We start from the raw sequence: 14,557 nt of genomic DNA, 5'->3' as shown, positions 1-14,557 counted from the left end.
TTAAATATTTAAAAGCCCTCAAGGGTATAATGTTTCCTGGTAGCGGTGTCCTAGCAGAATGCTAATATGAGGAATATTTCTCACACATGTGTCACTAGCAACCGCAATGTATACGGTTGTATAGCAGTTAATCGAGGGTTCCGGGTCTTAGTTGAAGATCTCTTCATTAACGTTACTTGGTCCCGTTTCAACACTGCATGGTATTTCTGCCTAAAACTTAGTTTCACATGTAGTTATGTGGAATGCATTTATCATTATGAGTCTAAAGTCAGTCACCTACAAATCTGTCAAGCACGGCACAACCTAAATGTTATCAGGAGACGAATAAAGGCTTATATTCGTAATCAGTTAAATTGTTGTGTAGGCCCTTGTGTAATTTCATGTAAAATGTTTGTTAAAAGTGAACTACCACTTGATTCTGCATTATTATATGATAGTGATTAAAAACAATTAGGGTGGACATTTTTTTCTCAACTTCTAACGGTGGGTAAATTACACAAATCCAAGATGGCCGTCATGGAAGTCATCAAATATACTTTATGTCATATCTTTGCAACCAGTTAAGATAAAACATGAATGAGTGGTACGGAGATTAGGAAGGAGCTAAGTGATGCTGTCAGAGAAGTGATGACGGTATTCGAGTCCAGAGATATTATGAAGAAGCTTGCCGAATTCGAAGGAAATGCAAACACGATGCAACACTTTCTTCTAAACTGCATGAAACAGTTTGAAATGATCCTCCAATTCGTGCGAAGAACTAGGCAGCTAGATCTCTTACTGCAAACGGAAAGCATAGAGTCTCTTATAAAGTATTTCTTCGCTCATGATCATCAAAACTATGCTCGCTTGCTCCCTCTGTACATTTCAACGATGCAAAAAACTGAAAGACAACATCCAGACCTCTGGGCAGAATTCACGAAAGGAAACTTCTGTGTGACGAAAGGTATGCCTGGCTTCACTTCAATAGCTTCAGACCATGGGACTGAGGAAGAAAACCGGACACTGAAAATGATTGAGGAATAGTAGGAATAACCCAAAATGAGAAGGCGCTTGATAAGTTCTTCCTCATAGCACCACAGCTGTCCAAGTTACTGCACGAATTTGCAACAGAATATGGCATTGACAACAATGACAAAAGAACATACACACCATGAAATCACAGGCGGGAAGCTCTCTCAAATGATGAGGAATGCTTGCAAACTGAGAGACGCATTCCATGAACATGGAGACCCATTCATGGCAGCTGCAGATGAGGACGATATTTACAACCTTCTTACAAAGGAAGTTATGACTGAAAAAGTGTCGAAAGACATCTTGGAATGAGACCTGATTGGACAACGCATGTTTGTGGCATTCTTCACCGAACGCCTGGCAGAAGGATGGTGTTCATTAGTTCAGTGACTGTTCCATAACCCACAACATCTGGCAAGTTGACCGTCATCTGTTTGGCATAACGTTATATGTAATGTTCGTCAAAACTGAACGCGCGCAATTTTTTCTACCAGTAAATTAAATTGATTCATTGTAGTTTTTTATGGCCGCAATGGCCATTTAGTAGAAGGTATAATGTTTTTATTCCAAAGCAAACGTTAATAAATAACGTAACTGCGATATAGCACCTTTCAGTACAACAAAACGCGCGCATTTTTTTTTTCTACTGGTAAATTAAATTAGTTGGTGGTAATTTGTTATGGGCGTATATTTGAAAATATAATATTTATATTCGAGAGCAAAGTTAATAAATAAACTTGGCGGGAAGCCACAATTATGGAACTTTGGGATAACACCTTTAAGTACAAACATAGAAATGAATAGAAACATGTTTTTTTTTTTCTCTCACCGGTTTCTTGTATGACTTTTCTTTAATTTCTACTTCAATGTTGTAATATTGCAGTTAGTGGGATTCTCGTCGAGAACAGGGAATCATGGGATGCGGTGGCAGTAAGTCGACTTCTTCAAAGGACGACGATGCGCCGGATATAAACCCAGTAAGTTAAATATGGTTAGGCATGTTAGTATCTAGGACCCTGAATCCACCTAGAGCTAATATTTAATTTGCGTATGAATAACAAAATTAAATACAATTTTCTGAATATGTGTCTCTTGAAATATAGCTTTAGCACCAAAAGATCTAGTTTCTATCGTTTGTATGTACCGAGATGTGAGCAAATATGAAAGAAAAACCATATGGCAGCCATATTGAAATAATAAAAAACCCACCCTAAATCTGATGAACATAATGTAAATACAATTTTCTGAATATTTTACTCTCGACAAGATGTGTCGCTACCATACTAAACCGTGTGTATTATGAATTATAATTATATCATTCTTTGATATGCATTTTTATTTATACAACCCTCCGGTAAACTGTACTGTCACATAATGTTATGTATGTATTGTTATTTTTTTCTATTATCTTCAAATGCCGTTGCTGAACGGCCCGTCCAGAGTGAAAGAATGAAATATTTTATTTAACGACGCTCAACACATTTTATTTACGGATATATGGCGTCAGACATAGATATTAAGAGAGGAAACCCGCTGTCGCCACTTCATGGGCTACTCTCCTCGAGCAGCAAGGGATCTTTTACATGCACTATCCCACAGACAGGGAGGGTAGTACATACCACGGCATTTGATATACCAGTCGTGGTGCACTGGATGGAACGAGAAATAGCCCATTGGGCCCACCGACGGGGGTTGATCCCAGACCGGACCAAAGTGAATAAACTGTTCTGTTCTACGGTAGAACAGTTTATTAACTCTAGACAGTACCAATATCCGGTGACGGACCCACACAGTACAAACCAAAATTGTTTTATTCCGAAACAGAAAAAAAACAACTCCTCCTCCTCCTGCTACTGCTACTGCTACTACTACTACTACTACTACTACTACTACTACTACTACTACTACTACTACTGCTGCTGCTACTACCACCACCACCACCACCACCACCACCACCACCACCACCACCACCACCACCGTGGTATGTGTATCATGTTTATCTCGTCTGCAGATTGAAGTACCGGAGTCCGAACCGCATTATCCTCGACCCAAACCACCCACAAGCAAGAAGAAAGAAATCTTCAAGAAAGAAGATTATCAAGAAATAGATGACAAAGCCAAGTCGGTGAGATCACCAGCTACTCAAACTGTTTGTTTTGCGTGCACTCGATTCTCGGCAGGCTTACAAGCAGGTATTATAAGGTTCCTGTACGGGGATATGAACAGCAGAGAACTACAAGCAGGTAATATAGAGCTCCTGTACGGAGATATGAACAACACAGACCTACAAGCAGGTAATATAGGGCTCCTGTGCGGAGATATGAACAGCACAGAACTACAAGCAGGTAATATAGAGCTCCTGTACGGAGATATGAACAGCACAGAACTACAAGCAGGTAATATAGAGCTCCTGTACGGAGATATGAACAACACAGACCTACAAGCAGGTAATATAGAGCTCCTGTACGATGATATGAACAGCACAGACCTACAAGCAGGTAACATAGAGCTCCTGTACGGAGATATGAACAACACAGACCTACAAGCAGGTAATATAGGGCTCCCGTACGGAGATATGAACAGCAGAGAACTACAAGCAGGTAATATAGGGCTCCCGTACGGAGATATGAACAGCAGAGAACTACAAGCAGGTAATATAGGGCTCCCGTACGGAGATATGAACAGCAGAGAACTACAAGCAGGTAATATAGAGCTTCCGTACGGGGATATGAACAGCACAGAACTACAAGCAGGTATTATAGGGCTCCCGTACGGGGATATGAACAGCACATAACTACTAGCAGGTAATATAGGGCTCCTGTGCGGGGATATGAACAGCACAGAACTACAAGCAGGTAATATAGGGCTCCTGTACGGGGGTATGAACAGCACAGAACTACTAGCATGCATTATAGGGCTCCTGTACGGGGATATGAACAGCACAGAACTACAGTCAGTTAATATAGGGCTCCTGTACGGGGATATGAACAGCACAGAACTACTAGCAGGTAATATAGGGCTCCTGTGCGGGGATATGAACAACACAGAACTACAAGCAGGTAATATAGGGCTCCTGTACGGGGGTATGAACAGCACAGAACTACTAGCATGTATTATAGGGCTCCTGTACGGGGATATGAACAGCACAGAACTACAGTCAGTTAATATAGGGCTCATGTACGGGGATATGAACAGCACAGAACTACTAGCAGGTAATATAGGGCTCCCGTACGAGGACATGAACAGTACAGAACTACATGTACAACCGATGTAAGGCTTCAAACATATTGAGTTGATGTATCCTCCACCATAATTTACAGTACATTTAGAAAATACAGCAATCTGGTATCTAACATTTTAGACACCTTTGGAGAGAGAGAGAGAGAGAGAGAGAGAGAGAGAGAGAGAGAGAGAGAGAGAGAGAGAGAGAGAGAGAGAGAGAGAGAGAGAGAGAGAGAGAGAGAGAGAGAGATGATTAGATCAGTTCTCTCTATCCTTCCCCCTGCCCTTAAAAGGGTAGTTGCAGACGCTACCATTATGTCTGAAAATAACAGATTAACACGCAATTTGTTTTAGATTTACTCGAAAGAAAGAAATGTTTTATTTAACGACGCACTCAACACATTTTATTTACGGTTATATGGCGTCAGACATATGGTTAAGGACCACATAGATTTTGAGAGGAAACCCGCTGTCGCCACTACATGGGCTACTCTTTCCGATTAGCAGCAAGGGATCTTTTATTTGCGCTTCCCACAGGCAGGATAGCACAAACCATGGCCTTTGTTGAACCAGTTATGGATCACTGGTCGGTGCAAGTGGTTTACACCTACCCAATGAACCTTGCGGAGCACTCACTCAGGGTTTGGAGTCAGTATCTGGATTAAAAATCCCATGCCTCGACTGGGATCCGAACCCAGTACCTACCAGCCTGTAGACCGATGGTCTAACCACTACGCCACCGAGGCCGGTAGATTTACTCGAAAGGCGAAAGCTCATTTGGTAATATTCATATTCATATGTATAATTATATTGACTGAAACGCTGCGATTAGCAGTTTTAGCCACACATGCTATATTGACGCCTATGGGATTTGATTGGGGGTATACATTTATTCTAATGGATACTGCTGTGTCTGATCTAAAACATATTCGACGTAGGTGCGTGTTCTGGTGTGGGGTGTGGAGGGAGTGGTGGGTGTGTGTGTGGGGGGTGGGGGAATTGAGAGGGCTCTGCTCTAGCAATGTTTTTTACAGATTTTCTGGGGGACATGGCTCAACCCACCCCTCTAGAAACGTCGCTCACCACAGTCTACACAACCCACTGCATAAATTCGTGTATATGCGAGTGCTACATAATATCATGCCACCGATCTTTCTTTTTTCCCCCGGACACAATGATACATATCCGAACCATACTGTCCGTCCCACTCATATATATATATATATATATATATATATATATATATATATATATATATATATATATATATATATATACATACATTCCTTTCTTTTGAGCTGCGACCCAGATAAAACGAAAAGACTGTTACATTTTGAACTGGGATCTATTACCGGCGTATTCAAGTGTGAATACAAACACTTGTATCCGTTAAACGACACGTAGATCTTATTTATTAGCATTAAGTATGCGGTGTTTTATGATCTGATGTGTTTACCTGCGACAACTGTCCTATTAGTACGAGATTTGTGATTCAATAACGGACTTCACAACGGTCTCCAAGACACAAGTAAACGTGATGACTGGGCTGTAGTCACGGGGCGTAAGCTGGGGGCGGGGTTCGGGGGATTTAGATTGCCCTCCCCCCTCCCGCCGCTGAGGCTAAAACTAAGTTTTACAGTGCAATATTCGGATATATTCATATAGATGTCCAGGGAAAATTAAGATTCAAGGGTCCGCTAGGTACATATTCAACCCCCCACCACCCCCAAGTCCTCGATTAAGCTACGCGCCTGGTAATATAATATCAGTACTGAGTATTAATAATGGTTCATAGAACGTACTCGTGATACAAGCTATATACTAAAGTATGTTTTGTATGACACTAGATGTGACGTGGTATGTGATATTCTTGTCTGTGGAATGCTGCATGTAAATATCTAATGGAAAAATTAAGCGGATTTCCTCTCTAAGACTTATGTCAAATTTAACAAATGTTTGACTTCCAATAACCGATGATTAATAAATCAATGTGCCCTAGTAGTGTCGTTAAACAAAACAAGCTTTTAACATTTGGTCAATAGCCTACTTAAAAACAGGCTAGTAGGAACCTGGGGTTCGATTCTAAGCCACCCACTCGAGGACGAAAATGTACGTTATTTTGACCTACTCTATATAAATAAAGGTAAAATATGGCTTGTGCCCCCCCCCCCCCCCCCCCCCCCCCACACACACACACACACGAGGTTGTGCCCCTAACTCCAGATATCGTTCCTATGGCCGCCACTAGAGATTGTGCCCCTTCCGCTTAGAGATTGTGCCACCCACTCCAGATATATTTCTTATGGGCTTGAAAAGTGCTATCTCGGAGGGGTTTTTATTGCATTAAAATTGGAATAGCTTAAAAGTGGAAAAGGCCGTAACCTAACTACCCCTAAATATTATTTTTTTTAAATTGAAACAAAACAAAACAAACAAAAAACCCATCCAAAGTCAAGATGAAGAAGTAGAAAAAGAAAAGAAAAGTGCTTTCCACACGAAAGAAGGAAATGTTTTATTTATATGACATCAGACATACGGTTGAGGACCACACAGATACATGTATATATAGAGAGGAAACCCGCTGTCGCCACTTCATGGGCTACTCTTTTCGATTAGCTGCCAGGGATCTTTTATATGCGCCATCCCACAGACAGAATAGGACATACCACGGCCTTTGTTACACCAGTCGTGGTGCACTGGTTGGAACGAGAAATAGCCCAATGGGTCCACCGACGGGGATCGATCCCAGACCGACTGCCCATCAAGCGAACGCTTTACCACTGGGCTACGTCCTGCCCATATACAAAAGATTGCGGCAGGTTGAAAACGTTCAAACCTTTCAACACATTTACAAAATATGCATGTTAAAATGTGTACACTCATATATGTTTGTGATGTTAAAGAAACATAGTTCCGATCTTGCCTATAATGTGTACATTTGTGATGTTTGCAGTTAGCGCATAATATTGTCTTTTTCTTTTAACATTCATTATTGCTGCTCTCAGCTATGTGTAGAATTCAAATACAAACGTTATAATTATACGTTACCTGTCATTAACACATAGCACCCCACCCACCCACCCCCGAAAAAAAAGAAGAAAAAAAAAGAGAAGAAAGTAAAAACGTATTAAATTAAAATACACCGGCATTAAAACACAAAACATGACAATGAATAATATATGTATATGATTTTTCACTGTATGATGCACAAATATAGTATCTATATGGTGTATGAATATTATGAATATAAGAAGAAAGAAAGAAATACACTAAATGTATTTTAAATACGTTATATGGCTTCGGACATGTAGTCAAAGACCATATATATTCTTAGAGAAGAATCCCGCTGCCACTAATCTATGAGCTACTCGTTTTGGTCAGCTACAAGGAATATTTTATATTCAACATTCGGCAGACAGGATAGTGCGTAACACGGCCTTTGTTACACCAGTTGTGGAGCACTGGATGGAACGAGAAATAGAATTTAAAAAAACAACAAAAAAACCCGCAAACATTATGAAAGTTTGTAAAACAAAATTAACACCCTTGACCCCCATCTCGATCCGAACCATCAATTGTTTTTCACTGAAGGCGAACTGATGAGGTTGTGACCTTTACCAAACCTAGAGGAATTCCTATAAACGTGGCATGTCATTCATTGCTGGCTGTGAACTCTTGATATGTCGAGTTATATTGATATTTACATAACTATTTAAATTTACCCATATGCGAAATAAAACACGTGCGACGTAATGCCGAAGTGTTGACTGAAGTGTGACGTTGCGACAATAACGGTACAAGTGTATACCTAGAAACAGGTACACCCAAAACACCTGACTTGAACTGTTCAAAAGATTTCGTCGATGAAAGGTCACACATATGATGTTTGTATTTGAGTTCAGAACCTAATTAAGAGCAGATATAATAAATGTCAAAAAAGAAAGAAAAAAAAGAAAAAAAGAAAGAAAGAAAGAAAGGCACTGAGCACTAATACAACCATGCACTCTCTCACAAACATAGGCAGGCAACAGGGTAACCAGTGTTCACAAGTGACCTAAACGCTTTTAAGCAGTGGCCTTTTAAGCCAGCATTACTGGTTGTTTAATACAGGGTAATGTATTACAAGAAGAATTTGGAACAAAGTGGTCGCTTCACTTAATATAATGCCCATCGACTGCGTAACCCAGAGATATACATAAATTAACCTCCATTGTGGGCATTTGAACCATTATCAGCGCTATACCAACTAGACACACACACACACACACACACACACACACACACACACACAACACAAACACACGCACACGCACACGCACACGCACACGCACACACATGTATATATAAGTGATTTTATACAGAAAAACATTACAAGCTATTACTTAAAATATGATGCATTTGTTATAAGTTATAAATGGTACAGTTTTGCCTGTACAAGCTATAACCTGTAGAAAACTATGTCCCAAATTTGACAGCTTTTTCAATGTTCAAAAGCATTGTCAAGCATGTTACTCAATATATCAATTCTTGAAAACAGTTTTGTACAAGTTGTATCAAAATCAGGACTCTCAATTTGTAACTCGTATTGGAAAAACTGTACAAGATGTAACACAACGTACAACCGTTTCCATGTACAAGTTATAACTTGTACAAAATCATAACTTAGGAATTATTTTATTAAATAAGCGAGAACGAAAGATATAGTCATTAAAAAAACATAACCAAATGCGCTTCATCTCCCGCGAATGTTATAATTTATTTACTGTCCACAAGCTGTGTTGTACAAGAAGCGTAACTATTATTGTAGTCATTTCCCAATCGATGTTAATATTATTCAAATATGTCAGTTACAATGACGCTGAATACTGTCAATTTCACATATTGTGAATGCTGCTGCTTCTAAAAGCGAGCCGTGAGGTTAAAAGTGTGCCATAACAGTGACATGTTCAGGAGGCTGACCACTATGGACAATTTGACTGGAACAATCATCTTCTATCGCACCGCATTTGCCTAATTGTAGATGCAAAAACCAGTCTAGCGAGCGACCGCGATCGTTGGCCCTCCTGAATATGCTTCAGTATTCGATGTATTGGCATGACCTATGTCATAAAGATAGCGTGGGGATATATAATATTTTAACATTATTATTTTATATATTATATACAGTATTTTAAAAAGTTTACTGTGGGCTCTGTACGTATGTAAAACGACGACTATGATTATATTATTTGCAGACATCAATGGACAATGCTGCAACGTACAGTTCACTTATCACTTCACTCACATCTGACCTCAAGACGGATATACAGAAAGTGCGGACAATCTTCGTCTGGCTGGGTAGTCAGCGCATTTTCGACATGACCTACCCAGGAGTGACCGATGCAAACATTCCAAGAGGCTATATGAAGCTAATCAAAAAGAGAAAAGGGACGTATACAGCTTTTTTCGCACTTCTATGCAGGTACGTACTACAGAGGATAATCTAAAAGTATCGAGAGTAATTGAATCACCCTAAAACAAAACCCCACCCCAAAACCCTTTTATAATTTAATAATATTGTTACAATGTCAGGAGTGAATCTTCGCTTAGCAGGAATAATGTTTTACATACAATTTTCAACTGAAAGGACACAATACATTTCCTACTTATTTTCGTGCTTATATCCAGTTAAAGGTTAAGCACAGTGATGTGGGCACGCACCTTAGCTGTCTGAGTTGTCTGTCAAGGACTTGGATCAGTGGTTGATGGAAGTCCGTTAAATGACCTTACATTGAGCTCTGGGATGTCAACCCTGTATGAACCAGCCTTAAGGCCATTAGTTTAATATTTAAAAACGCAAAGTTTCAATTGGTAGGATTTGAACCTACTGCAAGAAACGATCTGTCCCGGATCAAACCCCTGGCTATCCAGGAGCATGACCCGGGACAGACATGCTTGAAACCTTAGTGGTATATAAGCATGTTAAAACAATTCAGATCAGCAAGACATACAACAGTCCAGAGGCAGATCCATGGGGATGGTGCCCAAGGAACCTGCCGCTCGATATATACAGATTCAAGTGCGACGTTTTGTTTCTTTTCGTTTTTGAATTTTTATTACGTTGCTCAATTGTACGAGTTGGTCCATGTACACCTTTTCTCATAGTCCTCCAACTCTAAAACGGTTACTAGATCCAGCCCTGCAGTCCAGGAGGTTAACCTCTCTTACCACTGCGCCACAGAGGCCGATGTGACCAGGACATAGTTCTTCTGGTCAATTGGATAATCGACCATATAAACAAACTAGCACCTCAGAGATTAACACCTAGATACCAGTCGGCTAAATTGCACTCCAATTGGACTGGCGTGTTTCTTCTTTTATAGGGCAGCGCGCATCCCGTGTGTTATCGTCAGAGGAAAATGCAAGGATGCTGACTACGAAGTTGGGGACACGAACCTTGATGACCACAACTCCAGCTGGAATGCCGTGTTTGTAGATAACAACTGGAGAATCGTCCATCCTTACTGGGCATTCGTTGGTGTCACCGATCACGAAACAGGGCGATGGACGCTCATAGAGGACAAGGGCAAGGGTGTACGACAGAAACAGGAGAAGTCAGGTGGCGTCAGTGTTTATGGATTTGACGAATTTTTCTTTCTGCCCGACCCCGAGGAATTTGTCTATATATGCATGGCTTCTAAGAAGGAGTACCAGCTATTACACAATCCATGGAGTGAGACCGAATTTGTCACAGTGCCACATTTCTCACACTCTTATTTTTCGTCTGGTGTTAAGCTAACAAGTGAACACCGCGGATTGTTGAAAGCGAAGGACGGCAGGACGGAGATAAGTTTTAAGTTCTCGCAAAACACAGATCCTCAACTTATTTACAAGCTGTTTTTCGACGAAGCCCGTTCCGAAGAGCGCCTACCAAAAGACGTTCAACTGGACATGTACGTTTTACAAAATAACCAGGATCAAGTAAAGACTTTCATCATTCGTTTCCCAGTGAAAGGGATTTATAAGGTAGGCATCAACAACGGAATGTGTAACTTCAGAGTAGACTGCGAAGCCAAGGGCAAAAATGCAAACCCTTTCCCTATCAAGCCAGCAATTGGATTTGGCTTTGGTCAAAAGGCTAAGTCAATAGGTCTGACAAATCCATCTAATAAAAGCGGCGTCGTGATCCTAGACTACGGCAATGTGAAAAAGTTCATCTTCAAATCGAAGGAAAATCTCGAATATGAGGTTTTCTTGAAACATTACCTGAAGACTGTGCAGAACCTTCACAAATACGTAAATCAAGAAGTGAACGGCGACGAAGTGACCGTCACAGTCACCATGCCAGACGCCAGCGTGTCTAACAATCCTGAATATGCTTTGGAGATCAATGCCAGGGAGAAGGGATCCAAAAATAAGTTTGACAACGTGTGCAACTACTTGATCGCTGCCGACGAGAAGGAATGGGGGAAGAGTACTGATTCACCATCGACAAGGCCTAATGAGGTAAGACTCTTTATCATATCCACGCAGATAAAAGCAAAAAAAAAAAACCCCCAAAAACCAAGTCTTAATCTGCCGTCTCCCAAATCCCCCAAAACGAAACGGACATCAAACATGATTCAAAGATGTACATCTAAATATAAAGTGTACTTCTTCAGTCAGGGTATAAATTTGAGATTAGGTTATACAGTTCTGTGCTACTGTGATAACGTAGACATTAATAAGATGTCCTAAGACAAATCCTATTGTAGATGTTCTTCTGACACGAGTCTAAAGAACATCTATCCTTGGCAGGAGCTTTAGTGAGCTTCATAGATTGATTTTAAGTTACAGGAAAAACATTACAAACTGACGAGACCTAGAAATATTCCTCTGTGTGAGCCAAGGTGATAAATTGGAGTACATATTATGCATTTGAGACAAAGTTAAATTGTAATGACATTGGAGGCCTGGATATCAATAAAGTTTACTACTGTTACCGAAAATCCAATTCATGGTTCATGAGTGCATAATTTCACAATCTGGATTTTGATAGTGACAGTCCTCCTATCGACAAGTGCGGCTATATACTGTCATGGAAGTGGCAGTCCTTCTATCGACAAGTAAGGCTATATACCGTCCTGGAATGTGGCAGTCCTCTTATCGGCAAATAAGGCTATATACCGTCCTGGGATATGGCAGTCCTCTTATCGACAAATAAGGCTATATACACCGTCCTGGGAAATGGCAGTCCTCCTATCGACAAGTAAGGCTATATACACCGTCCTGGAATATGGCAGTCCTTTATATCAACAAGTAATGCTATATACCATCCTGTGAAGTGACAGTCCTCCTATCGACAAGTAAGGTTATATACCATCCTGTGAAGTGACAGTCCTCATATCGACAAGTAAGGTTATATACCGTCCTGGAAAGTGACAGTCCTCCTATCGACAAGTAAGGCTATATACACCGTCATGGAATATGACAGTCCTCCTATCGACAAGTAAGGCTATATACACCGTCCTGGAATATGACAGTCCTCCTATCGACAAGTAAGGCTATATACACCGTCATGGAATATGACAGTCCTCCTATCGACAAGTAAGGCTATATACACCGTCATGGAATATGGCAGTCCTTTATATCAACAAGTAATGCTATATACCATCCTGTGAAGTGACAGTCCTATCGACAAGTAAGGTTATATACCGTCCTGGGAAGTGGCAGTACCCATGACGGGTATCACCGATGGGGGGTAGGCTATGCTTACCTTTCGCAAACCCCTGATAACTGTTCTACGGTGATTTATGAATGCATGTTATCACAACTATATTTATTCCAATGAGTCCTGTCTTGTGCTAGTTTTGATTTAGTCAACCAGTCTGTGAATGACAGTCGTCTTTGTCCGCAAAAGAAATGATCTCCTTGGGAGTGGCTTTCCTTTCATAGTCGAGGCACAAGATAGATATTTATTTTGCTCTAAATTCCTCTACGCATTTTGCAGATAAACGTTCTTGACTGTGGATAATGGTTTTGTCGTTCAGATTATGCAATCATAAAATACGTCGTTTAACATTTTATGCCATAAGTTTTAGACAACAGAGTAAGGGACAAAAGCAAATACGGTTATCTAATCATAAAATATGTCGTTTTATATGTTAGGAGGGTGTGTGTGGATCCGGCTCAGAAGTAGTGTTCGTTTAAGTTGTGATGTGTCATAGGATTGATTGTCGTCGATGGACTATCGTCCCCCCCCCCCCCACCCATCCCCTCACGACTGGTATATCAAGGGCAGTGGTATGTACACTCCTGCCTGTGTTAAAATGAAAATCGGATACTGGTAGGAAAAAAGAAAGAAGTGTTTTATTTAACGACGCACTCAACACATTTTATTTACGGTTATATGGCGTCAGACATATGGTTAAGGACCACACATATTTTGAGAGGAAACCCGCTGTCGCCACTACATGGGCTACTCTTCCGATTGGCAGCAAGGGATCTTTTATTTGCGCTTCCCACAGGCAGGATAGCACAAACCATGGCCTTTGTTGAACCAGATATGGATCATTGGTCGGTGCAAGTGGTTTACACCTACCCATTGAGCCTTGCGGAGCACTCACTCAGGGTTTGGAGTCGGTATCTGGATTAAAAATCCCATGCCTCGACTGGGATCCGAACTCAGTACCTACCAGCCTGTAGACCGATGGCCTGCCACGACGCCACCGAGACCGGTAGGATACTGGTAGGAATAGTCTATGTAGTTGCAACGGATCTCTCTCTCTCTCTCTCTCTCTCTCTCTCTCTCTCTCTCTCTCTCTCTCTCTCTCTCTCTCTCTCTCTCTCTCTCTCTCTCTCTCTCTCTCTCTCTCTCTCTCTCTCTCATATATATATCGACCAAATCTTGAAATAATCATTTGCTAAACACCAAAATAGCCGTAGTTCGAAATGAGCTGAAGGGTCGTTATAAAAAACAGTCCATATCTTTCGTTTCAGAGTAAGGAACAGCGGCAGATACGTCGACGTCTGCAGAACGCCACCAACGGCAACGACATCGATGAGCTGGACCAGGCGATCGTCCAGTTCCAGGAGGCTGGTCTGGAGGACCGGAACGACCTGACTCGAGCCAGGGAAAGACTCGTCCAGCTTAGGACCAAAAGTGGGTAGATTTTATAGTACCCTTTTTTAAACAATACATTTATTACCAGTGGAACTGGTAATGGATTGATCTACAGGATATATGCATATATTAAGACATATTCGTGCAACAATAAAGTCGTGAAGACTATTGTAATATAGATATCTTAATATGTATAGCTTCATCTTCGTAAGCCAAAGTACGATTCCGTATAGTGTACTGCAT

At 40.9% G+C, this 14,557-nt stretch overlaps 1 protein-coding gene across 3 annotated transcripts in view; it reads left to right on the top strand.

Annotated features, from left to right (window-relative positions):
• LOC121380649 (hillarin-like) overlaps positions 1 to 14,557 on the top strand; it is a 28,049-nt gene that overhangs the window by 3,246 nt on the left and 10,246 nt on the right. For all 3 annotated transcript variants that reach the window (XM_041509587.1, XM_041509593.1, XM_041509578.1), the window contains exons 2-6: positions 1,895 to 1,988; positions 3,023 to 3,136; positions 9,468 to 9,694; positions 10,596 to 11,718; positions 14,191 to 14,353. In XM_041509587.1, coding sequence (XP_041365521.1) covers positions 1,926 to 1,988; positions 3,023 to 3,136; positions 9,468 to 9,694; positions 10,596 to 11,718; positions 14,191 to 14,353 — 1,690 coding nt within the window. In that variant the 5' untranslated portion in view covers positions 1,895 to 1,925. The remainder of the gene's footprint in view (positions 1 to 1,894; positions 1,989 to 3,022; positions 3,137 to 9,467; positions 9,695 to 10,595; positions 11,719 to 14,190; positions 14,354 to 14,557) is intronic.

The sequence above is a fragment of the Gigantopelta aegis genome, chromosome 2 (genome assembly GCF_016097555.1).
Source record: "Gigantopelta aegis isolate Gae_Host chromosome 2, Gae_host_genome, whole genome shotgun sequence".
Classification (NCBI taxonomy): Eukaryota; Metazoa; Mollusca; class Gastropoda; order Neomphalida; family Peltospiridae; genus Gigantopelta; species Gigantopelta aegis.
This window is presented reverse-complemented; position numbering and strand designations above follow the sequence as displayed.